Here is a 26406-nt window from a genome sequence, read left to right as displayed (position 1 = left end):
TCCTTTTTGGCCTCACCATATCCTGCGTTCTTGTATGGGGAGCGGGAGCAGAGACCCCGCAGGCCTCCCTGCATGACAAATGGCGCAGCAAGCAGGGTCTCTCGCATGACAAGATCCTTAACTTAATCACATCTGCAAAGACGCTTTTTCCGAATGAAGTAACATTCACAGGTTCTAGGGACTAGGATGTGGACATGTCTTTTGAGGGGCCACCATTTAGCATACTGCATCCCACATCTGCTTCTGGTATTCAGTGTGTACATCGACCCCAGGGGTCCCCCCCATTCCCCATGGCACTTTCAAGACTCTGCCTGCCTTCCCAAGACGCCGTTGTCTTCATCAGCAAACAGCTGCCTAGAGTCTGCACCAGGCAGGCCCTTTTTCTCTGAGATCTCTGGCTTCTCTCCCTGGGGCTGCATTTACCTGACAGCACCTGGCAGTTTCCTTCCCTTCTCTGGGAATCACCCCCTACCCCCACCCCAGGCCAGCCAAAATGTCATGGTGGGGAGGGGACATGGAGTTGAGTCACCCAGCTGAGGCCAGTATTCCACAGACTGTGTGTCATGTAGGGTGTCATGCGGGGTCTCAGCTCTCGCTCTCCACATAAGAACGCAGGACATGGTGAGGCCAAAAAGGAACACCCACGGAGCCATAGATAGGGGAGTCATACCACTATAGTCTCGCTGGTGGCTGGGTTGGAGACACAGGAAGCAGGAGCCACACTATCCACAACTCCATCATGCTAACTGCAATCCGCGCTTGCCAGCCACCATCTTCTTGCTAGCCCCCATCTGCTGCTGGCGTAGCCATGGCAGTTATATTAGTGGGCAATGGCTCACTAGTTACAGCTGATGGCCATCCAATCACAGTTGATGACCATTTACTATCTGAGTGAGCACCTTTCCACATGAGGGTGAGAGCCTGGAAACTGCACTCCTGGCTCTGTCCCCACACTGCATCCTTCTCTCGGGAGGAGCTGCCTGCATGTTCTAGAGCCACGAAGAGAAATTCTCCTCTACTTCCTGCTTATCCTCTGGACTAATTAATTTCCTTCTGGTGGATTATGTTTGATTACAACCTCCCAAACAACTTTGTGCATTCAGGCTCCAGTGGTTTCAGTACTGAAGCGTTCCATCCACCTTTGCCGGTTAGTATTCAGAGCTTGCTGCCTCCGTCCTTTCTGTTGCAGAAATTGTGGAGTCATGCCTGGAGAGAGACAGATACAAGTTAATTTCCCTGGGGACCTTCCTTCTGGGAATGGGTTTAAAACCTTAAGTTTAAAAGGGTAGAAGGTAGTTGTGGTTTAAAATAGCATTTGCCTGGCAGCCTCGAATGTGGCTTCCCTCAACTGTCCCCCGAAATACCTTAGAAGACACACCAAAAAAAAAAAGATGAAAAATGCTGAAAACAAAGACAGGTGGACAGTCTGGGAAGAACCTCCTCTTGCTCTAAGACAGATGGAGCTGGTCCTGGCTTCTCCTCAGGAATCTGAGACTTGACAAATGTAGGGAGGAAGCCCTTTCTCCCTCAATTAGAGGACGTTGCCAATCGGAAAGTCAGTTCCATGTGAGTGATGATTTTGTGGTAGGAAAAGTGCTGTTTCCACCTTCCCTTCACTGCCTGTCCCCCTCGCTTCTTTCTGCTTTCAGAGAAAGCAACTCTCAGAAGCTGCCACCCCCAGGCAGGCAGGAGAGAGGGTCATCTCAGAGGTGTGGCTGACAGAAGTCCAGCATGGCTGGTGGCCTTGGCCAGGGACGGGGAAAAGTCCTAGGATACAGACACTATATACTATTGTGGATTTTCGTGGACTTCCTCATGTGATTGGTTCCCTTGGCAACCAGCTTCCCCCACCCCTCCCCACCTTAGGCGACTTAGTGGCTTTCCAAAAGTCGCTCCCTTAACATAACAAAAGTCACCTTTGTCACTCTCAACACTTAGGAAGTCCCAGGGGTTTTAGGAGTTCTGTGGCACAAACGAGGGTGGGGGGATGGGGTGGGAGGAGACCAAAAATATATTTCTCATTATAAATCACAGTGTCACACCAGACAGATCATAGACGGGGGTCTCACTAGACTGCACCTCCTTCAAGGGTGAACAAGTGGGGGCAAAAAACCATGGGCGCAGGATAAATACTATGGAAGCTGAACCCTGACCTCTGAAAATGATCCATGCAGAATACGGAAGAAACGAACTTTGTGGGAAAAGAACAAAATGCCACAAGAGGCCAAACCGAGATGGGGAAAAAAAACAACAGGGTGAAATAAAAAGGGAGATTAATGAGCAAAATAAAGATTGCAAAGATGATGAGCCAGTGGCTGACGTGCAGTCCTTACTGGAGGCAGCGAAAGTCGAGTTGCTGCTGCAGAACGTGAAATCAATGACGGGGCAGGCAGACTCGAGACTGTCTACAAGAGTGTGTGATGGAAAGAACATGAAAAACGATCGATTCAGAAGATATTGAGAGGGTTGGCTGGTTGGCTCAGTTGCTTAGAGTGTGGTGCTAATAACACCAAGGTTGCTGGTTCTGTGAGCTGTGCCCTCCGTAAAAAAAAAGAAAAGATGACACTGAGCCAACAGTGGTTTTCTTGATAAGAGACAGACTGTAAAAAGATCTGTGTTTGTAGATGGAGAGACCCCCAACACTGAAGGTAAATTCAGAGAAAACATCTGCAACTGGACACATGGCAAAATTTTTAATAACCAAGTATGACAGGCAGAAAAAAAAATGTCCGGATGCATATGCCCCCTTCTGCTCCCTCTTATCTGGGGAAGGTGTCTTTGTATTTGCCTGACTGGGTCTTGGGACCCTGTTTAAAGATTGTTGCATAATATACCTAACATAAAATTTACCATCTTAAGAAGCATTTTTACAGTTCAATATTGTAAAGTACATTCACATTGTTGTACAACCAATCTCCAGAACACTTTTCATCTTGTAAAACTGACATTCTATATCCATTAAACAACTCCCCAACCTCTCTCCCTACCAGCCCCTGGCAACTACCATTCTACTTTCTGTCTGTAAATTTGTCTAAGTACCTCAGGTAAATGGCATCAGCCTTTTGTGACCACTGACTTATTTCACTTAGCTTGTCCTCAGCATTCTTCATGGTAGAGCGTATATCAGATTTCATTCCTTTTTATGGCTCAATAATACTCCATTTGTGCACATAGTACCACATTTTGTTTATCCATATATCCCTAGACAACAACTTGGATTATTTCCACCTTTTGGCCGTTGTGAATAATGCTGCTATGAATTTGCATGTAGAAATAGCTCTTCAAGTCCCTGCCTTCAATTCTTTGGGGTATCTACCCAGAAGTGGAAGTGCTGGGTCATATAGTAATTCTGTTTAATTTTTGAGGACTCGCCATACTGTTTTCCACAGTGACTGCACCATTTTACATTCCCACCAGCAGTGCACCATATTCGTGTGTGTGTGTGTGTGTGTGTGCAGGGGATGGGGGGGATCTAAGAACTGGATCAGCCAAAGAAGATAAGTTGATTTGTATTAGGTTAGGAGGGGAAGGGCTGGGTGCTAAGAGGGTTTGCAGGGTGGATATGAGATACAGAGAAAAGATTTTAGGAGTTTTGGGGGTATCACGAAGGGATACCCTTTTGGTGACATTGAGAGATTGTTGTAGAGATGTGAACTGCTTTTCAGGTTACCTTCTATAATGAACTGATGCTCCTAGGAAGGGGCAGTGTGCTGGGACTGGCTAGGAGAGGCAGGTAGAGGTCGGTGGCAAAGACAATCCCCTGGCTATCTGGGCAGAAAAAGCAGCCAAGGACACAAAAATCAGGCAGCCTCAGAGTGGTCTGTTGTGCTGAATACCCAAGGGCAGCCAAGAGACGAAGGACTATGCTATTTCAAAAGGGGTTTCTCTCTAGCCAGGTTATCTTCAGGTGCAACTCAGCATAAAGGATTTTTCAGATAGACTGGAGCTCAGAGAAGAAACATCCAGGTATGCATTCCGAAGGGAGAACTTGTTCTGGATGACGTTCACCTGCCGTGCAAGAACACAAAGTACAGGCATGTATCTAGTCACGGGAAGGACTGAGAAGAGGCAACTGGCATGCCAGCTTAGTCTCACTGGCTTGTAAATCTGTGTCCAAACCTGAATGCAAAAAAACAAATTGTATTATTGATAGGTTCGTCTTAACATTAAAAAAAAAAAAAAATTAGAGTTGTAACCAGATTCTAAAATCTCTAGTTTTACCAACAAAGGGCAAGAAGGGAGGAGGTGGCAGTTAGGCAAGTGTCAAAATAACCTGGTGACCCTTCCCCCCAGCTGCTTTCTTGATGCTGGGTTGTCCCCTTAGATGCTGCCCTAGGTCCTGGGCCCCTGTGGTGCCAGCTCACTAGTCCAGGACAGTCCCTTGGATTGAACATTGCTCCTTCTCCCAGACACCAGCTGTGGACAGAGGGTGAGCTTCCCTTTCCCAGATCTCGCGACACCACCCCACAAAGCTGCCCCTGGGGAGCCTCACTGAGGGGTCACGGTGATAGGAGAGTGGAGAGACAGCTGGCTGTGTGTCGTTTGGGAGTTTTTCCAGGACGCAGAGGGAAGGCCTTGGGAAAAGAAACCCTTCCCAGGGGCTCCCGCTGTGTGTCGATTGGGAGTTCTTCCAGGACCCAGAGGGAAGGCCTTGGGAAGAGAAACCCCTCCCAGGGGCTCCCCTCCCTTCAGGATAGTCCCTTTCTCCCAGAGTACCCTCTTCTAACCCTGCAGTCCTCAAACTTCTTTTAGTATCAGGATCCCTCTTTATACTCTTTTTTAAAATTGAGGGATAATGGACATCTAACATTGTGTAAGTTTAAGGTGCACCATATATTGATTTGACACATTTCTATTGCAATGTGGTTGCCATTATAGTATTATCTAACATCCCTGTTGTGCCAGATAATTGTTTCTTCTAGTGGCAGGAACAATTAAGAGCTAGCCTCTTAGCAAGTTTAAGGTTTCTAATACAGTTTTGTTCTCTATAATCACTGTACTGTGTATTAGGTCTCCAAGACTTCTTGTTACAAGTACGAAGTGTGATCAAAAATACAGTGACTGCTTAAATTTTAAAAAAAAACAACTTATTACAGTAAAAGACACATTACCATTAATCCCCCTCGCTTTAACACACTTACCGCATGGTTCTTGCCATTTTCTGAAGCAGTTTTGGAAGTCCTCTTTCATGAATGTCTAGTTGTGCTGTAATGGCTGCCTCGATGTCCTGAATCGATTCAAAATGTTTACCTTTCATGGTCTTTTTGACTTTGGAGAAGAGCCAGAAGTCGCATGGTGCCAAATCCAGTGAATAAGGTGAATGAGGACACGCTGTGCTGTTTTTATTTGACAGAAATTGCCATACCAGAAGCAATATGTGACACGGAGCCCTGTTGTGTTAAGAAAATACAGTGAATGCTGCTGCCAAGTGCCATCCAATGGAAAGGCGGGGATCTTCAATATGGGAAGCAGCACATCGAACCTTAGTAACAGTGTGTGACAAGCTTCAATTTGTTGAACCTTAGTAACAGTGTGTGACAAGCTTCAATTTGTTCAGTGCAGTCAGTCGGGTGTGAGCTATGGTTGAGAGGTGTGTTTTAAAGTGTGCCGTAAATGAATGAACTAATCAGAAACAGTCTCAGAGACATAGAGGAAAAACAGGGTTGCTAGATGGGAGGAGGGGTGGAGATAAGGGGGAAGGTGAGGGGATTAGAAAGCACCATCGGTAACCACAAGATTGCCACGGGGATATGAAAGTCTATTTGGGGAATGTAATCAATAATGTTGTAAAGACTTTGTAGGGGATCCTATGGACACTTGTCTCATTAGGGAGACCACCTCAGGGATGATGTAGATGCCTGATCACTGCACTGTACACCTGAAGCTGAACAATAATGAATGTCAACTACAAGTTTATATATATATATATATATATATATATATATATATATATATATATATATATTTGCAAGAAGCGGAGTACAGCATTAGAAATAGAGACAGTGGGAATGTAATGGCTGTGTGCGATGTCAGAGGGATAGTGGATGGGGGAGGGGGATTAACACTGTGAGCGATATAAATGATGTCTATTACATTGTTTTGTACACCTGAAACAAACAAATAAATAAATAAATAAATAAATAAAATTTAAAAAATAATTACAAATCGGTAGTTAAAAATAGTTATGGGGATGTAAAGTACAGCATAAGGAATACAGTCAATAATATTGTATAACTATGTATGGTACCAGATGGGTACTAGATTTAGCAGGGTGATCACTTCATATGTTATATAAATGTCTTATCACTATGTCGTACACCTGAAACTAATATAATATTGAATGTCAACTGTAATCAAAAAAATAAAAAAATTTGTGTAAAAATAAAAAAAGTGTGCCGTAAATAATCCTCCATCATGACAACGCTCCATGTCACACATCACTTCTGGTACAGCAATTTCTGTCAAATGAAAACATTACGGTGTGTCCTCATCCACCTTATTCACTGGATCTGGCACCGTGTGACTTCTAGCTCTTCCCCAAAGTCAAAATGATTCTGGACATAGAGGCAGCCACGACAGTGCAACTAAAGGCACTCACGAAAGAGAACTTCCAGAACTGCTTCAGAAAGTGGCAAGACTGATCGGATAAGTGTGTTCGAAGCAAGGGGGAGTATTTTGAGGGGGTTTAAAGGCATTGTGTCTTTTACTGTAATAATTTTTTCTTTTTTTAACATTCCCTGTATGGTTTGATCACACCTTATATATGCCCTTGAACAACACCTTCCCCATTCCTCCAGCCTCTGGTAATCACCATTCCACTCATTTTTTATTTTGGTTGTTTAGATTACACATATATAAGAGATAGACAGTACTTGTCTTTCTCTGTCTGACATATCTCTCTTAGCATAATGTCCTCAGTGTCCATCCATGTTGTTGCAAATGGCAGGATGTCCTTCTTCCTCGTGGCTGAATAGTGTTCTGTTGTATGTATGTACCACATCGTTTTCCATTCATCCATTGATAGACACAAGTTGTTTTCACGTGTTGGCCATTATGAATAACAATAATGCTGCAGTGGACATGGGAGTACAGATACTTACCTCTTTGATAGCCTGTTTTCATTTCCTTTGGATATATACCCAGAAGTGGGATTGCTGGATTGTATGGTAGATATATTTTTAATTTTTTGAGGAACCTTTATACTCTAAAATTATTGAGGGCCTCAAAGAGGTTTTCTGTTTGAGGGTTATATCTAATGAACGCTATTTACTATATTAGAAATTAAAACAAATATTTTAAAGATTTATTTACTCATTTATTTAAAATTAATGAGCTCATGTCTGAAAGAAATTTTTATAAAAATAACTATATTTTCCAAAAGAAAAAAAATGTAGTGAAAAGAGTGGCATCGTTTCATGGTTTTGCAAATCTGTTTAATATGTGGCTTAACAGAAGGGTTCTCATACCTACTGCTTCTGCATTCGGTCTCTTGTGATAGGTTGTTTCAGTTGAAGTCTACGAAGATATGTCACGTAGATATGTAGCGTCACGTTGATATGTCATTGGAAAGAGGCGGGCAGAGCCTCTGAAACGGTCTCAAGAGTCCCTTTACACTTTGAGAAATGCTGTTCTAATCTTCCTATGTAAATCTGTACTTTTTTTGGAAAGCCATACGCCTCACTCTAGAATCTCTCTTTTCCTTGGAACGAGTCCCCAAATCTGGTTCTTCAAGCTCATGTAACATGGGGTCCGTGCTTCTGTGAGGTGACATGTGCTAGTCATTGGCCCCCTTGGTCCCAGGCCAGTGACATTGTCCAAGCCAAGTTGTGACTCAGGCACACTTGCTAATGTTCCCGGGTTTTCTGATCAGGAACGGTCCGCATGCACAGTACCTAGAGATGGTATCATTTAGACCTGTAATGAGGAAACTAGGATTTTCCTTGCTGCCTGGTATTTTCAAGGCAGATCAGCCCCTCCAAGGCCAAAGCTGTTTGTAGAGCAGTGTGGAGGAGCCACGTGATTCTTCCAACCCCCACCCCTATGCATGCAGCGGCATCATTCCAGCAGAGTGGAGTGGAGCGTTGGAGGCCCCCGTTAGGCAGTGTCAGTGGGGCCTTTGGTGCAAAGTCGTGACACAGTCATCCCTGGTAACTTGGCTTAGGGGGATGGGTGCATGGAGAGGACGACAAGGAGGCCAGAAGTGACCCAATGTCCTCAGGGCACATGAAGTGTCCTAAAGCAGCACAAGCATTCCTGGGCCTAGGTGGGGTTAAAGGAAAGAAATAAAGCAATAAAATGAGCAGCAGCCTTTGTCCAGTCCCATCTGGTTTTCCCTGTTGCAGCTTCTTGTAATGAGGAGCCCTGGGACCTTCAGGAGCCCCGCCCCAGCTGGAATTCACAGGGAGGGCGGTGGCCATGACTCACAGTTACCCAAAGCACAGTGAGCAAGGCCACATCTGCCTTCCTGGGGAGACCCTCCTCCCTATTCTCTTCCTGCCTTCCCACCCCTTGTCCCCTCCCAAGCAACGACTAAATGAACCCAGACAACAGCAGCCTGGAGACATGGAGCCACTGTTAGTATACTGGTCACCCAGAGTGACAGGAGGACCTGGAGGGAGGGGGCTCCAGGGTAGGACATTTTGCATCTTCCCAGAACTGCCCCAACCTCCTGGAGGTTAGCAACTAGGGTTTTCTTGATCCTCCCAGGATGGGATGGCCTCTACTGGCCTGAAAAGGAGGGGCAAATGGGGAGATGGTGCAGGGCTGCTAGGAACACAATAAACCCAAGCAGTCATCCAGTCCATGGTTTTCAAGCATTAGCTACAGAACTTTTTTTTTTCTTCTAAATATCAAGGGGCAATCAGTAGAGCTGCTCTGCTGAGAGCTGGGCCTTCCTGCAGCCTTGCTGACTCTTTTGGTGTTTTTCTTGTTGCCATCAGTCCCCAAATCTTGGAACATAGTTTGGTAATTGCTAGTGTAATTCACCTGACCATTTCACAGATGGGGAACAGATCCCAAGAGGAGAGAAGGTCTCTTGCCTACAGACGTACGTGACTTGGGGGTTGGGTAGAGCCTATAATCCAGTGCATTCTCCCAAGAACATGCAGGGCGACTGTAAGAAGAGAACGCCACACACGTGTCTCGGGCAGGGATACACACCGAGGAGAGGGCTACATGGGCGAAGCAGAGGAGGTTGGAGGCCGGCATTAAGTCCACAACCTAAGGCCCTCAGCTCTTACAACATGGCAGCCAACCTGCAAGACAGGCAGGAAAGGAAAAATACGTCCATCTTCTGTCTTCTTCCTGTGACCACAAATCTAGCCTCTGCCCATGGGAATAACCACCCCTCTCTTCCCACCCCAGACTCTGCCCTCCACCCCACCTTCCTGCCCCAGGGAAGGGCAGCCTCAGCTCTTTGACACATGGGCCTTCTCAGACCCTAGAACACAAGCCCTTGGACTTTCTGCCTTCCTGTGTTCCCAGCCTCCTCCTGCCCCAGGGAGGGTGAGGCCATTTTTTTGTACATTACTGGGTAATAGTTTGTGTCCTGAGGTCATGAGTGTCCCCAGAGCTCCAACTTGCCCTGATGACCATGAGGCCTAGAAAGATTGTGTGCAACAAGTTCCCTGTCCTACCCCGACTCCTGGGTGTTTCTAGAGAGGCAGGTCATGGCTTTTGTGACATTCTCAAATGGGTCTGTGGTCCAAAAAAAGGTTAAGAAACACTACATAAGGGGAGAAGGGAGGGGAGGAGGTGGGGGGAGCCGTTAGTGATTCTCTTCCCTGTGGGGGAACATGTGTTGTTACTTGGTTTTCTTTCCCTCACCTACCTGTGATGCTGGGTCACTATCCCCATTTTACAGATGAGGAAGCTGAGGCTCGGTGACAGTAGGTAGCTTGCGCAGGATGCAGCCTGGCTGAGGGATTGAATAAGCCAGGGCAGAGACAGGTCCAAGGCAGTGTTGCACTTGGTTCTACAGAGGAGAGGCCCTCAGCTCTTACACATGGCAGCCAGCACTTCAGAACCTCCCCTTGCATCCATGCCAAACCTTGAGCCCCCAGATCTGGGTCCTCAGTAAATTATTTCAGCAGCCAGAGGATCTATGGGGGCTGGCCTCTGAGCTCAATTCCTGCCGAATAGAAAACAGAGCCCCCAAGACTGGCTGTTTGGTGTCCTCAGTTAAGCTTGAAACCCATTCCTTTCTTACAAGAGGAGGGAGCAAGTGCCCCTAACCATTACGGGCAGGAACTGGCTGGAGCGTAGCTCAGCAAGGCTCCCAATAGAGGCAGCGGGCACGACACCCTGCCCTTCCGGACCCATCCAGCAAAGACCCTGTCTTTCTTTGCTCTTAGAAATGTCTGCCACCAAACCACAGGACAACATCTCTGCCCTCAAGCCTGCCTCCTGCCCAGCTCATCACAGGGGTAGATAAGTCAGAGCAATCCTTCAAAAATAGGGCCCAGGCTGGGGCACAGGCCCAGTCCCCACCATTCCTGAAAAGTTTTTAACATCTTTATTACATGTGATTTTTTTTTCTTTCATTGTTATTGAGATATAATCGAGATACAGCGCTGCAAAGTTTAAGGTAGACAGCATACTGACCTGACTTAATATATGTTGTGAAACGATTAGTACCACAGTAAGTTCAGTTAACATCCATCACTTCATACAGTTAGAAAAAAAGAAAATAGAAAAATAATTTTTTTTTTGCTTGAGATGAGAACTAGGGTGTTAAGGAACAAAATTCACCCACGTAAATTTGAAGATCTAATTGGCTTTATTAAGCAATTCATGAATTGGGCAGCATCTCATCTTGTAAATAGAAAGGTGCTTTGATGAGTTGTACAAAATGGAAGGCTTTTATAGGCAGAAAGGGAGGAACTATGAAGTTAAATGAGGGGATTATTTCAGGTAAGTTCTTTCCTTCAGGGAAAGCAGGGGCTCTTATCAAACAGATCACCTCACTAGTGACGACCAGGAATTTCCAGGTCGAGTGGTTTAAAATTCCACTCCTAGGAGAGAGGCTGGAATTGCAATTAGGTTGGTTATCAAGTTTTTGTTTGGTAATGTGGCTTAGCAAAAGTGACTCCATTTTGGCTTGTTTTCTTAACAAGGATCTACTCTATTAGCAATTTTCAAATATGCCACACAGCAGTGTGAATTGTAGTCATCAGTTGGTACAATCGATTCCAGCAATTCTGACAGTTAAAGAAGTCAGCCTCTCTGGGCCTTAATTTCTTTATCTGTAAATTGGGAATAATGATGCCTACTTACCTTACAGGGATTTCTAAGAATCACATGAGGAAGGCATTTTTAAAAGTTCACGATATCCCACTGAAATGACAGCAAACCCCTGCTGCGACTCACCCATCACTCACACACTTCCTGTCCCCAGGTCACTGGACCCAGGCAGCCTGGGCTGGGAGCCTCATTCTCTGGGATGTGCTAAAGCAGCTGCACATGTGGCTTGGGGGCCTAGGGAGCTTAGGATGGGGGCAGAAAAAGTGGGTGGTGCCTGCTTTCCCTGCCCAGCCTCAGTGGCCCCCTTGGTCCTCAGGGTGAGGTGGGGGCAGTCCCTGGGGTGGGAATGTCATTGCCTGGTTTGTGCAAGGTACCAAGTTAGGAGCAGGAACCACAGCTCCCGCCCTTCTCCCCAAGGACAACAGAAACCGTGGGAGGGGTATGAGAAAAGACAGAAGGTATACTCTTGCTCTTTCACCTTAGAGGGCATAAAGTTTAGTCCAACACTCCAGGGTAGAAAAGCATGCTTCTTTACTTCTCTAAAGCAATTTATTTCAAGCTCCCGCTGGCTTGGCTGGTAGGATATTCAAGCTTAGTCGTGTTTGAGGTGCCTGCCCTTTCCCTGGGGTTGTGCAAGAAACATGGGTTCTTACACAATCCAGAAGATTTGGAGCAGGGCCCTTGGGTTCTAATCCACAGTGCTCACTGCTGTTGGCCAAGCCCCTAGAATCCCTTGCTGGTGGGCAGGGGTCTCTGCAGGGGCTCTCAGCCTGGGCTCTTAGTGTGTGGGACCTCTTAATCCCTATTCCCTCCTCAGGCTTGGGGCACCTCTGTCCCTGTGGTTTCTGCCGCTGTTCCTGCCCAACGCAGTGTCCCTTGCACCAGGCTCCCTCCCCTCCCAACAGGAGGACCCACATGATACCCTTTCTTTGGGAGCCCCAGTGGGGTTTCCTCCTGGTGCCTGGCAGCTTCTGCCTTCAATCCCACAACTCAGAAACCCCGCAATACAAAGAGACACTGAAGTTGGCTCAGAGGAGCAGTAAAAATGACTTCAGAAGCAAGAAGAAAACAAATATCAATGCATGATCCTGTCACAAAGCAGGGGAATTTACTGTTCATGCCATTTTGAAAGTTCCAGATGCAGAAACAGCCACGAGCGCCACACCTGGCCACCCATCATTGGCTTCCTTCTTGGGGAATTAGGCGATGGCTGGGGCGCTATCTTGGGAGAGGACTATAAACTGGAGGCCATCTCTGCAGGAGCTTGCCTGGCCCCCAGGGGGAAGTTCTGTAGATGTTTCCTTGCAGGTTGGGAAGCCTCTTCGAAGGGGGCGTCCCCTCCCTTGCCAGGGCTCTGCTGTGGGAGAGGCTGAGCCGCCTTCCAGGGGCTGCTCTGGGCATTTGGGTGGGACTGGAGGGTAGGGTGGGACTGCCCCTGACCTCTGGGCACCCTTTACTCTTGCAGGACCTAGGCATGGAATCGACCTCGCTGGATGATGTTCTGTACCGCTACGCCAGCTTCCGGAACCTGGTGGACCCCATCACACACGATCTCATCATCAGCCTGGCCCGCTACATCCACTGCCCCAAGCCGGTAGGGAGGCTGTGGCCGAGCCAGCCAGGTCTGGGAGTGTGAGGCAGGCACCTTTCTGAGCAGAGCAGCTCGGTGCCCAAGGAGGATGGGCCCACACACAGGCTCCAAGAGGGCAGGCCTGTGGTACCCCCCTATCCTGAAGCCCAACATCCATGGGGAGGCTGCATATTGGCAACGCCAGCACAGGTTTTGTTTGGACCGTGGGGTGTTTTAAATCTGGATTCACTGCCAACATTTCAAAATCAGAATATTTCACACAATCCCTATATTCAGCTGCCCTTGAAAAATGGGGAGCTCCAGCAACATGAAGCCCTCATTTCTATATGGCTGGAGCTGAGTAGCCACCCGTGTTCTGTGGGGCCAGGGCCACCATGTACAGTTGTGTAGCTTGTGCCCTGCACAAAGACATGCAAACAGAAGTGGCAGAGGTTGGGGGAGACAGGAGACAGTTCAAATCCGGCTCTCTCTGCCCACCAAGCCATGGGCACTGGTGTAAGATTATGTCTGTTTAGAGGCGGGCTTTTTCTTCTTTGCATAAAGGTGCCATGCAAGTGGAACATGGCCCTGCATGGTGCTCTCAGGTTTGCCTGTCCCCACCACTCCCAGTTGTCTTCTCCCTGAGGTTGAGTGTCATTTTATACCCACCCACTTTACTCGTGTCCCCCACCTGCCTGGTTTCCGGAGCTGAGCAGGAAAAGCTCCAGGGCTCTCTGGGCTCCACAGGCTCTGCTCAGCCCCTTCTGGATGGGAGGGTCTGCCCCTCTTCCTCCTGGCTCCAGGGCCCGGATTGGGCCATGGAACCTTGCTGGGTGCCAGGCTGGCCTACCCAGACATGCCCATTGGGACCCTCGCAGGGAAGGGAGGGCCAGGGGTAGGGGCAGCTGCATGCCTGAGCTTTTCTCTGTGTTGTTTTGGTTCCTTCTCTTACATCCCTCATTTTCCAGCAGCTTCCAAAAGAAGCGCTTCCTCTGTGGCAGGGACAGGAAGCCAGAGCAGGTCCAAGGAGTGCTGAGAGGACGCTTCCTCTTTCAGAGTAGGATCTGGGATAAGAGTGAGGAGGCGGTTCCCGAGCCCACCCCTCGCTCGGCCTGAATGCGGACTTGAATACGGTCACTCAGGGGGCTGGAACCTTGCTTGGGGCTGACCTGCCATCTGGGACTGTGTCTAGGTCTTCTCTCCAGCTTCTGGACTGTTTGGTGCCAAGACTCGGAGGTTGGGGGCTAGCTATGAGGGCTGGGAGCAGGTGTGGGGGCAGGTTGGTGGGGATGCAGCAGAAGGCAGGAGTGCTGGGCTCAAATAGGCGGAGGTAAGAGCCTGTCAGGAGGGCTGGTGACTGGGATCCTCGAGGCCAAGGAAGAGGAGCTGGTGCCAGGAGCCACGGGCATAGGCTGGAGCTGGAACCACCCTCTCCACTCATTCAGATTATACCTGGCTCAGCAGGTATAAGACCCCTGCCTTTTCTGGGGCATGGATTTAGTTACCCACAGGTGAGAGCGTGACAGGCTATAGGCCACGCAAAGCAGCTCAATAGGAGAGATGTTACTTTTATGCCCCGTTTAGTGTTGAGGAAGGTGAAGTTCAGGTAATGAAGTGATCTGAGAAAGGCCACACTCCAGGTGAGAACCCCAGGTGGGAATTGGGCCCCGGTGCTGCACGGGTCAGGGTGCTCAGATGCTGGGTCTCTGGGCTGTCAGAGCTCACTTGGGGCTCACACGGATGCCGCCAGTCCAGGAGGAGCAGGAGCCTGTGGGAGTAACCAAGCACCCCGCCTCCCTCCATACAGGAAGGGCTTGCAGGTGGTTAACTGCGCGTGTCAGACCCCAGAAACAGGACAGGCCTAAGAAGCAGGGGTGGCCAAGGGTCCAGCACTGCGATCTGTCCCTTCCATCTGGGTGGGGAAAAGAGGAGCCATACCTGGGTTGTCTTACCTCAGCCTGCTACAACAAATTACCATTGACTGGGTAGCTTATAAACAGAAATTGATTTCTCACAGGAAGCTGGAAGTCCAAGATCAGGGTGTCAGCATGGTCAGTTCCTGGTGACAGCCCTCTTCCTGCTTTGCAGACAGCTGCCTTCTTGCTCTGTCCTCATGGGGCAGAAAGAAGGGGAGCTAACTCTCTGGCCTCTTCTTATAACTCTCATAACCTCATCGTATCCTAATTACCTCCCAAAGGCCCTCCCTCCAAACACCATCACATTGAGATTGGGGTTCAACATAGGAAATGAGGGGACACAAACATTCTGTTCACTGCCTGCCGGTAACTTTTCTCAGATCACTTAATTAGCTGAACCTCATTTTCTCCACTGAGGTGGACCCAACAATACTCTCTCCTGTAGGGCTGTTTTGAGTGTTCAGTGACATGATTCTCGAAGCACTGGTGTGTACCTGGCACAGCTAACCACTCCGTGCACAGAAGCTGAGGTGTGACTAATCAGCGAGCACTGACCACATGCCAAGCAGGGGCCTCAGACCTCGCAGGTCAGTTGTGGGACATGTGGCAAGTAAGACACAACCGTAGACCCCAGCCCTTGTGGGCTCAGAGTCTTGGAAATTACCAGGCTGGCCTCCCACCCAGATTTCCAGAGTCAGCCAGATGGGGTTAGCCCTGCTGGAGGCCCTGGATCCTGGCCAGTCTCGGCCATGTCCTGCTTTCCCAGGACTACTGGGTCAGCCTCCGGCTGGACTCTTGGGCTTCCTCTCTAGGCTCTGGGAGCAGCCAGACAGCCATTGCAAAGGTAAATTGGATCATATATATACCTGCTAAAAAAGCTTCTGTGCAGCATTGTGTTGTAATTTAAGTAAAACTCAAACTCCTTCCCTGGCCCTGCCAGAACTTCCCATATTATCTCATCTCTCTCACTCTCCACCCTCCTGACTCTGCTCCAGCCGCATGGGCCTCCTCTCTGTTCCTGGGGGATCCAGATCCTTTCCTACCTTAGGGACTTCGCTATCGTGCCTGACCACACCTGTCTCCTCTGTCTGAGGTTCCCTGTCCTCCAGACTCAGCCTGAACGTCACCTCTCAGTGGCCGTTTTGATCAGCCTACCTCGCGTTGGTCTCCTGGTCAGCCTCTATCTCAGGCCCTGTTTATTTCTTCATTTCACTCACTGGTCTCCAAAATTATCTTGCTTATTTATTTGTTGGCTAACATATTGTCTGCTTTGCACACTGGAATATAAACTGCAGCAGGATAAGATACAGCATCTGTCCTGTTCACAGTTACATCCTGCACCAGGCAGGGACCTGCCAGGAAGCAGGAGACCCTTTCCATTGTGATTTTTTAAGAGAGTTTATTCAGGAGCTATTTCCAGGGTTGTGGGCAGGATCAAGGAAATGAACAGGTGACACTGAGACCCCAAACTCTAGCAGCAGCAGGAAGTTGTTACCACGGAAGGGGCAATGGGTGGAAGCTGTGTGGCTGGAGCCAGGATGAGAATGCCTTCCAGAACCGTGCTGTTTTTTATTGCTGTATAACAAGTCACCCCAAAACTTAAGGGCTTAAAACAACACACATTTACTGTTGTACAGCCTCTGTAGGTCAGGAATTCTGGAGCAACTTAGCTAGGTAGTTCTAGCTTAGGGTCTCTCAAGACATTGGCCAAGGCTGCATGTATCCGAAGGCTTGACAGAGCTTGGCAGGCCCACTTCCAGGACGGCACATTCCATGGTCTTTGGCAGGAGGCCTCAGTTCCTTGCCATGTGGGCTTCTCCATAGGACTGCTTAAGTGTCCTCACATCATAGCAGCTGGCTCCTCCCAGAGTGGGTGATCCGAGAGAAAGCAAGGCAGAAGCCATAATATCTTTTATGACCTAGTCTCAGAAATAACATACCATGACTGTTGCCATATTCTACTGATGGCCCAAATCAGCCCCGAGATAGTACAGAAGGAGACCACGTTGAGGCCAGGGTCGTGGGGGCTCTCTTGGAAGCTGGCTGCCATACATGTTAAAGCAGGAAGGGCATGAGAAAAAATAAATCTTTTGACCTTTCTCTCTCCCTGCCTTCCCATCTCTCTCCTAATTGCTCCCATTAGTTTAACCTAAATGGGAGCCAGGGGCAAAAGGGCTGGATGTGTGATGCTGTCTGTGGAGCTCAGCCTTCAGAGCACAGAAAAGGGCAGAGAATGGACTGAGAAGAGAGAGTAAACAGAAAACATAGCACATGGTCTCCAGTGCAGAGTAGGCCAGGCAGTCGGTATTTGATGAATGAATGAATTTATGAATGAATGAGGGAAGCCTTTGGGCATATAGCAGTGGAAGGCATTGCTTGTTTGGCTCCTGGGTTCAGCAAACAAATGTGCCTGGGGTAGTGAAGATGGCAGGTGGGTGTCACTGCCTGACAGTTGAGAGATGGGGCAGTGTCCCTACAATGGGACCCCTCTTGGAGGGGAGTGCAGGTCTGCCTTCAGCATCTTCCCGGACAGGTGAGTGAGAGTCCCTCAGCTTCTTCTCCAGGGCCCCCAGCATTGGGCAGTTCCCGAGAGGCTGCTGCCCTGCCCCACACTCCACCCTGCAGTACAGTGCCCGGCACCCCTGACTTGCCTCTCTCCTGCCTTCTCCTTCCTTTCTCATGGGTGGGAGGAAGAGCTGCAGAATTGATTCCGAAAACTGCTTTTGAGCCTCCAGTGTGGGTTAGGACTCTGCTGCAAGTACCAGAAGCCTACTTGGGCTGCCTCAAGCTAGGAAGAGAATTTATCCTGATACTGAGGAGTCTTGTGGGGCCCAAAGGCAGCCAAGCTTGAAAGAGGGACTAAAACTACAGACAAACAGCGCAAACATCTCCCCTCTGCTACCTCCTCCCACCCTACCCTACCCCACACCACACTCCCCACTCCCCACTCCCTCTTTCCCAGGCCACAGGGCAGGAAATAAGGCCAAGGTGGCTCCCCAATTACAGGTCAGTGTCCAGCCCTGAGGAGTCAGGGGTATGTCCCTGTCTCATCATGATTCCAATGCCCACGTCTGGACCACTCAGCTGTGGTGTGGGAGTGGGGTCTGGTTGCGCAAAAGGGCTGTTGGACTGCAGCACTTTCAGAAGGTCCCAGAGAGGGACCAGGGGAAAATGGATCAGAGTGTTGGGTGCAGGGCCCATGGACGTGTGTAACATGCGGTGCCTGTTGTCAGAGCTCCCCAGCCAGGGTTGCACAAGGGGCACGCAGGGCTGCACAAGTAGCTGCTTTGTACCTGCGAGGCAGCTGTTTCTTACTGCTGAGACCACACAGAAACAGCATTTCCTCCTTTCCCCACCTTCTCCTCTTACTCCATGTCTGGGCCTGGCCTGCTTTGTCCTGTTCTCCACTGGAGGGTGGCCTAGAAGGGGCTTCAAAAAGGGATGGAGTTGAGAAAAAATTGGATGGGCCTGCTTATGGCTATTCTGCGTGCAGTTGATAGAAACGCCTTGAACTAACCTAAGCAAAAGATTATCGCCAGGAGGGCAGAGCAGAGCGCAGGCCCGGATGGAAGTTTGGGCGCCCCAGCCTCAGAGCCTGCTGAGGTTTGGATCCTGATTCCATCTTGCACGTTGTGTGGCTTGCCAATCGGCTCAACCTCTTTATGCTCCAGTTCCCTCGTTTGTAAAGTGGGAATAACAGTAGCCCGTGTTTCATTGGATTGTTGTGAGTTCATGTGTGCAACGCAGAGACGATGCCTACCATATGTATTAGATGCTCTAGAAATATTAGCTGTTTACTTAGTCCAGACAAGCAGAGGGGAGCGCTCACTTCTGTGAAGATACTAGCTCACGTTTAGTGTCAAATCACCTCTGTTAAGTGACTGTATCTCTTGTGCCGGTTTAGTGGAAGAGGAACAGGCTCCGGGCGTCTCCCAGGTGCAGGGGGCAGGAGTGCCGTCAGCCCTGTGCCTGGCCCTGCGCACGGATGCCCCCTGGTGGCAGTGCCGGCACGCTGCGGCCGCTGCTCTGCCTCCTTTTCTTTCTCTTGTTCCTTCCTTCAAGGCCCAGATGCCCAGGCCTAGATGATGGAGGGAGAGCCCGTGGTCCCTGATTTTAGAAACCATGGTAATTGGCTGGAGGAGGAGCTGAAGCTGAGGAGCTGTTTTCAGCTTTGGAGCAGGTGCTGTGGGAGACTGGCAACATTCTGTCCTGGGGCAGTCCCAGGAGAGACGCTGGGCAGACCACCAGATCCCACCCACTGGTCCTTGTTGTTTTAAAGTGTATGACGCAGTGCTTCTCCACCTTGTCAGCACAGGGGAATCAGCTGGAGAGCTTTTAAAAACCTGCACCCGAACTGCTCACCCATTGCTGTGGTAACCCAGGCAGTTGTTTTTTAAAGCTCCCTGGTGATCCCAGAGTGTGAGTCCCAGGTGAAGAACTGTGTCTCTAGATCACCATACCCATTGTCACCTCCCATTCTCCCTTTGGCTTCCAAACTTGGCCTTCACCCTGGCCCCTCCCATGACCGCCCGTCCCGGAGCCTGTGCTGGCCAAGGCCTCCTCATTGCAGCCCCACCCGCCCCCCTCTCCTCGGCGTCCATGGCTCTGCTTACTTCTGCTTCTCTGTTCCGTCACATCCATTGTGTCTATGCCCCATTGAGGTTGCAGCTATTCCCCCTCCCTTCACTCTTGGTTCGTTTCCTGGCCAGGGACTTTAATCAGATGTCAATGGACACGTCCAGCCTGGGCCTGTCTTGAGCCCCAGCCTCATAAATGTAATCACATCTCCCCGCTGGAGGTCCCACAGGCCCCTCAAACTCCACATGGCCCCACAGGAGCCGGTCATCCCTCTGTCCTGCCTTTTCACCCGCTTCTTCAGAGCCTCTTGCCTTCTATCTAGGTCCCAAGCCCAAAGCCAAGATCCCTCCTCATCCCCGCCCTGCTCATACCCTCTCCATCCTGTGCGTTGTCAGTCAAGTGTGGTGGCCTGAGTCACTTTCAGCCCTTTCCATGGGTCTGGTGGGGATGCCCCAAACCACACATAAGCAGATGGGCCTGGCCCTGAGTCACCCTCTCTGCCTCCAGTCCACCCCTTTCTCCATCTCCCAGTCAGAGGGGTGGCCCTAACATGCACATGTGACCCTGCTGTTCCCCTTCCAGGGATTCCCTTGCAACCCCCATGATGGAGCCCCTGCTTGCTTCACTACCCATTATTTCCCATCACACACAACATATGTCCAGGCTTAGCAAGAAATGAAGTCTAGGAATCAGGACATGTCAGCTCTAGGAGTTGTAAATGCAGTTGCTCGGAGTGGCAGGTGACATTCGCTTCTTTCCCAGGCAGGCTTAGGCAGTAGGAAGCGATGAGGCTCTTGGAGAACTAGAGACCAGAGGTTTCCTCTAAACCGATTCCATTCAGTCTTGGGCCTTCCTTGGTCTGCTGGATCCCTGTGCAGATATTCACCTCTTTGGACACTCAACTCCTCTCTTCCTACCTCCTATCTCTTGTCTCCTTCCCTCAGTCTCCTCCTCTTGCCTTTCCATCAGCCCTGGCTCTCTGAGCCTCAGTTTCCTCCTCTGTAAAATGGGAACAATGAAGCATTTACTACACTAGGGTGTTGTGGGAATTCCATAAAGCCCTAGTGTAATGTCTGTGTGCACTAACCTACATGACAGACGATAGTAGCTTGGACCAAAGTGGTAGCTATGGAAGTAGCAAGAAGTCAGGCCTCAGACTGTCACCTGCCCCCACACCTGTAACACCCCCCTAATCCTCCAAGCCCTTGGATAAGGGACAAACTAGTCCATCTGTTCTTAAAAGCCTCAAATCTGAGCCTGGGCGGAAGTAATCTTCCTTCTTTACCCTGCCAGAGTTCCGTGTGTTGGTGCTACTCTTACAGTACAGCACAGTATTGATTCACTGAGCATTCCTAGAGAGCTTACTATGTGCTGAGCTGTATTCAGAGCACTTTACAAGTAATCATTCATTTAATCCTCACAAAATCCCCTGTGAGGTGAGTACTATTAACCCTTCACAGGTATGGATCAGAGAGGTCAAGCGATTTGCCCAAGGTCACACAGTAAGGATTTGAATCCACACTTTGGTGCCAAGTTCATGCTCTTATTTACTCAGTATGCTGCTTCTCCATTAGCAGAGTGGTGATGATGATGATAATAAGACTCAAGCTAGAGTTTACTGAGTGCTCACTCTGTGCCAGGTGCTCTGCCGAGCACTGGACGTGGGTTAATGGTTGAACCTCGCCACATCCACGTTGCTATCACACGTGGGTTTGCATCTAAGCCCTGGCACTCCGGCCCTTGACCCTGGCACTGGACCATCTGGCAGGAGCACATGCTCTCGGCCGCTCACTGTCCCAGGGCTCAGTGACTATTGAATTGACTTCCCGTGGAATGGAGCTGGAGTCTCTAATATCTCTCTGCTGCACCCTTTCACCCAGAGTATTAGTTAGGGCTACCATAGCAAAATACCACTTAAACAACAGAAATTTATTTCTCACAGTTCTGGAAGCCAGAAGTCCAAGATCAAGGGCTTGGCAGGGTTGGTTCCTTCTGAGACCTCACTCCTTGGCTTGTAGATGGCCGTCTTCTCCCTGTGTCTTCACGTGGTCTTTCCTCTGTATATGTCTGTGTCCTCATCTCTTCTCATGAGCACACCAGTCACTGAATTAGGGCCTACCCACATGACCTCATTTTACCTTACTCTTTAGAGCCTCTGTCTCCAAATACAGTCACATTCTGAGGTGCTGGGGTTAGGGCTTCAACTTAAGAATTTTGGGGGGACAAAATTCAGGCCATAGCACCCAGGGTCTCCAATCAAATGCTGATGGGCCAGACAGGTAACAAAGATGAGTAAATTGGGCTGGGAAAGACGTGGCCCCTTCATTCCTTTATTTTCCCACTTTTGACAGAGGTAAAAGACATGGTAAAAATATTTCACTTTCCTCCTCTATGTGAAATACAAGAGCAAGGACATTTGTTCATGGCTGTGTCCCCAGCTCCTAGAACAAGTGCCTGGCACCTAGTAGGGGCTCAATAAATATTTGTTGAACCAGTGAATGAGCAGAATGGCCCTGGACGCTGGGGAGTGGCAAGGACCATGGTGAATCCTGGCTAAGGAATCAGCTGGCAACTCAGCTCTAGTCAATTGTCAGGTCACTTGGAATCCAGACTTTTATATAAATCTCCATTTTTTTTATATTAGCAACCAATTCACAAAAACTAAAACTACTGTGCAGATCAGTTTGCAACCACTGCTCTCTGCTAAGGGCACCCACCTTGAGTCAGCAATTATCAGGCCTCCCTCCTCAGCCTGGGGGTGCCATGCTCTTCCTGCAGGGACAGGAAGCTGGAGATGGGGCCTGGGCTCCCCCCCTCCCGCTCCAGCAACACAGGGACCCCCGCCTGTGCTTACCTCTGCAGGAAGGCGATGCCCTGGGCGCCATGGAGAAGCTGTGCCGGCAGCTGACATACCATCTCAGCCCCCATTCCCAATGGAGGCGGCACCGGGGGCTGGTGAAGAGGAAGCCACAGGCCTGGTGAGTCATGGTCACCTGAAGTGTTTTTGCCCTGCCCCTCCTCCCTCCACCCGACCCGGCCTATAAGAGCAGCCCACAGTCAGTCTATGGCAGGCTGGGTGTGTGCACAGCACCCGCTCCCAGGACAGTGGGGTGAAGGGAAGAGCTGGACCAGAGAGGGTTGTCTTGGAAGGCTGCCTGAAGGAGGTGAAATTAAAAGACAATTCAGGGGTGAGAGAAAGCAGCCAGGAGGGCATTACAGGTGGGCATGAGCCATGAGAGGCACTGGAGGCAGGGCCCTGGTCTGTGGGGTGGGAGCTGGGGAGTATTGGGCCCATTCTGATGGATGGGTGCAGGGGGTGGCATAAGTTTTCTAATTCCTGGTGCACTGAACATGGACACACTCTTGGAACCCCCACCCCCTAATTCTCCTGGATATCCCCTAGGGGAACCCAGATCCCAGGCATATCCCTGGCCCATGCAGCAGTGAGGACCCTCAGGGGTTTTGTGGCCCTCTGAAAACTGGGGGAGAGGGGCACGTGGGACACAATCTGTGCGCTGTGACAGGAAGCAAGTGGAGGGGAGCTGGAAGGAAGGCTTTCTGGAGGAGGAAGCACCTCTGCCTTTCTTGCAAGTGACCATGGGGGCAGAGCACCTTGGGTTCTGCAAGACTGGCAGGGCCTTGATGCTGCCGTGGGCTCATCCTTCCAGGTCCTGCAGCTGGGGAGGGGAAGGACACCCCCTCACTGAGAAAAAAGCTCTCTAGCTCCTTTCCCTTCAGGACAACCCCACCCTCCAAGTTGGGGGTTGGGGAGCAGGAGGTGAATCCTAGGGGAGGCCTTCCCAGGTGGAGAAAGTGAGGCTCCCACTGGGCTGAGGGCAGTGGCCATATTTGGGGACAGAGCAGGCCAGGAGGACCCATGGAACCTGAAATGCCATGAGACTTTGTGAGCCATTTCTTTAGGATTTAAGAGCTGGAAGTTTGAGCTGCCCTGCTGGGATCCAGGGGCCTCTTCTTCTATCTCCCCAACACACATACACACATACACTCAGTTCATTATGTGTGAAGCCTCAGAAGCCTCGCTCCCCTTTAGTGGCTTCCAGGTCACACTGAGTGAAATGCAAACAGGGCCCTATATGATGGGCCCTCAGCCCCTCTGGTCTCTCCCCTCCACTCTCCCATACTCCAGCCAGGCTGGCCTTCCTGCTGGTTCATACACACCAAGCTTTCTAGCCTCAGGGCCTTTGCACTTGCACTCCTGCTGGAACTCTTACCAAAGCCTTCTGATGGCGTGCTATTTTCTTTGCGTGCCAGCTTAAATGTTACCCCTCAAAGAAGCCTTCCCTCAGTAGCCATGCCTCCCAAGCTGTTCTCTCACTTCACTCACATTGCCTTGTCTGTTGTCTAGCCCCCCTCAGGCAGAATGAAAATGGGGGTCTTGCCCATCTTGTTCACCACTGTGGCCTCAGTGCCTAGGGCAGCACGCAGCACCTAGTAGGAGCTTAACAAACACTTGCTGAAGGATTGACCAAGGTAGGGGCTGTAACTTCTGCCATTTGACTAGTTAGTCAGCCGGCTAGTAAGGGGCAGGACTACTAGATTCAAACCCCAGGCTCAGGCTGTTAACCGCCACACTACCTATTTCTCTGGTGTAATAGGCCTGCTTTATTAATGACATTGATAAGAATTACAGCAAACACTTAAATCACGCTAAACAAATGTCAGGCAGTGTTCCAAGCCCTTACATGTCAGGCCTTGAGAGCTTTACCTTCAAACTCCCTGGGGCTGGGCAAGATGAGCAAACTGTGGGCAGCCTTCCAGCTCCAGGAGATCCTGAGGACACAGGTTTTGCAGAAAGGAAGTCCCAGCTGTGATCCTGCTTGGGCTGCTGTTATTAATGTGTGCAGGCTGTGAACACGCCCTCCCTCTTCCCTCTCCGTCCCAGGTGGGGCCTAAGAGCTTGCCTGGGGTACCTGGAAATGGGGAGCTATGGCCCCAGAGCAAGGGGCAGAGGAAGAAAGAAGAGCAGGAGTGGCAGCAGGCAGAGAGGAGAGCACTCAGCCTCTGGGAGCCAGCAGCTCCCAGGCTCCCCGCCTGCTGTCCTGCAGGGCTCTCCCTAAGGATCCCCCATCTGGTGGGGAAGATGGCCTTGACAAGGGAAGCCTCAGATCCTGTGCCACTCTTGGGGAAGCAGGAAGCTCAGCCCAAGTGATTAATTCATCACTCACCTAAACAAGGCAGTTTTAAATACTTTGCACTTATTAACTTACTTCACATAAGGACCCTGTCGCAGCACTCAATTAGCTCCATTTTTCGGGAAAACAGGCAGAGAGGTTAAGGAACAAACTAAAGGTCACCCTGAGTAGAAAAAGAAGATAAAAGTCCAGGTATTGTGACACCAGAATGAACGCTTGGCCCCTGCAGAAACACTTGGGCTTCTCCCGTGGTCCCTCAGGCTCCAGCCAGCTGGACCCAGCCAGGCTGAGATGTGCCAGGGGATTAGAGGTCCGTTTCCTCCCATCCCTGGAGAAGAGGCTGGCTGCACGGTGTTATCACTGCTGCCTCTGGAGAAAAGGCCTGCCTACTTGCTTGACCATTGGTTGTCCTTTCTCCCCTCCAGCCTCAAGGCTGTCCTGGCTGGGAACCCGCTGGACAACACAGTGGATCTGTCGGGCATCCCGCTGACCTCCCGTGACCTGGAGCGGGTGAGCAGCTACCTGCAGCGATGTGGGGAGCAGGTGGATAGCGTGGAGCTGGGCTTCACAGGCCTCACAGATGACATGGTCCTCCAGCTACTGCCGGCACTCAGCACACTGCCCCACCTCACCACACTGGCCCTCAATGGCAACCGGCTGACACGAGCCCTGCTGCGTGACCTCACCGACACCCTTAAGGACCCCAGCAAGTTCCCCAGTGTGACGTGGATTGACCTGGGCAATAACGTGGACATCTTCTCATTGCCCCAGCCTTTCCTGCTCAGCCTGCGCAAGCGCTCCCCGAAGCAGGGCCACCTACCCACCATCCTGGAGCTGGGTGAAGGCCCAGGCGGTGGGGAGGAGGTCCAGGATGGGACAGTGGGTCAGGAGGACCCTAGATGGAACCTTGTGGCTCCTGCCCAAGACCAGGAGGGCAGGGAGACTGCAGGTGAAGCTCAGACGTGACATGAAAGTGGGGGCCCTCACCAGGAAGTCTGGGGTAGGATGGCTTGAGGTGGACTAAGGGTATGGGACAGGGCAGGGCTCAGGCTGTAACCCAGTACTGCACTGGGCAGCCCCACCCATAGGAAGCCCATTGTAATACCTGGAAGAGGGGCTGTGTAATACTTCTCACTCCATTTCCCCCCTTGTCAATCCCATTATCTGCCTTCTGGCTCCAGGTATCAGCCCAGATTTAATGGATGCTGCAAGTTTTGAGCTGTGTTGTTTGAGCTATCTACTCCAGCAAAGGTGGAGTTGGGGCCCTACATCCAACCCAGGACTTTGATCTGTGCCCTTGCACAAGTCAGGTTGGAATCTTCCTACTCTAACTCCTGACTGAAGGAGGCTGGGGTAGGGGACAGGTTGCCAGACTCCAGAAGCCTTGTCCCCATGTGGACTGACGGCTGTCTACCTCCTCTTTGTGGAACCCTGGGCTGTTAACTGACTTCCCTCAAACCCATGATTCCAGGGGCCTGTCCATGGGACCAACACCCCCATCAATACATAGCACCCTAGGGGATCTGGGGCAGATGGTGCCCACAGGTATGCACAGAAAGGCCTACTCAAACCCGACACTATTCCCCTGCCCTAGACTATCAGACTTTAATGTGGATTCCACTGTCGCTCATGTGGAGGCTTTTAAAAAGGATTAAGGACCCCTTTACCATAAAATTGCTTCTAAGCCCCTAAAATAATCCGACACTTTGAACACATTCCCAAAACCTACTGGGAGGACCAGGATGAGGTTAAGAGTACTTCCTATAAATTTTTGGCAGATTTAGTGCCTCAGGAAAGGTGGAAGAACTGAAAGTTCTCAAGAGTTATCCAAGGTTTTAACCCTCCCTATCCAAGGCCCACCAAGTTTAAAAAAAAAAAAAAAATCCCTTCTAGGTACAATAAGCAAGACCTAGACCCAAGTATAGACAGCAAGTCCAGAGAGACTGGG

General features: G+C 50.1%; 1 protein-coding gene across 2 annotated transcripts in view; it reads left to right on the top strand.

The window, feature by feature from the left end:
- LRRC75A (leucine rich repeat containing 75A) overlaps positions 1-25674 on the top strand; it is a 45109-nt gene extending 19435 nt beyond the window's left edge. Inside the window, exons 2-4 of one of the 2 annotated variants that reach the window (XM_019757415.2) lie at positions 12707-12835; positions 22168-22283; positions 24884-25674. In XM_019757415.2, coding sequence (XP_019612974.2) covers positions 12707-12835; positions 22168-22283; positions 24884-25424 — 786 coding nt within the window. In that variant the 3' untranslated portion in view covers positions 25425-25674. The remainder of the gene's footprint in view (positions 1-12706; positions 12836-22167; positions 22284-24883) is intronic. The other variant, XM_019757416.2, reaches the window with a different exon arrangement.
- Positions 25675-26406: the final 732 nt, after the last annotated feature.

The sequence above is a fragment of the Rhinolophus sinicus genome, linkage group LG15 (genome assembly GCF_036562045.2).
Source record: "Rhinolophus sinicus isolate RSC01 linkage group LG15, ASM3656204v1, whole genome shotgun sequence".
Taxonomy (NCBI): domain Eukaryota; kingdom Metazoa; phylum Chordata; class Mammalia; order Chiroptera; family Rhinolophidae; genus Rhinolophus; species Rhinolophus sinicus.
This window is presented reverse-complemented; position numbering and strand designations above follow the sequence as displayed.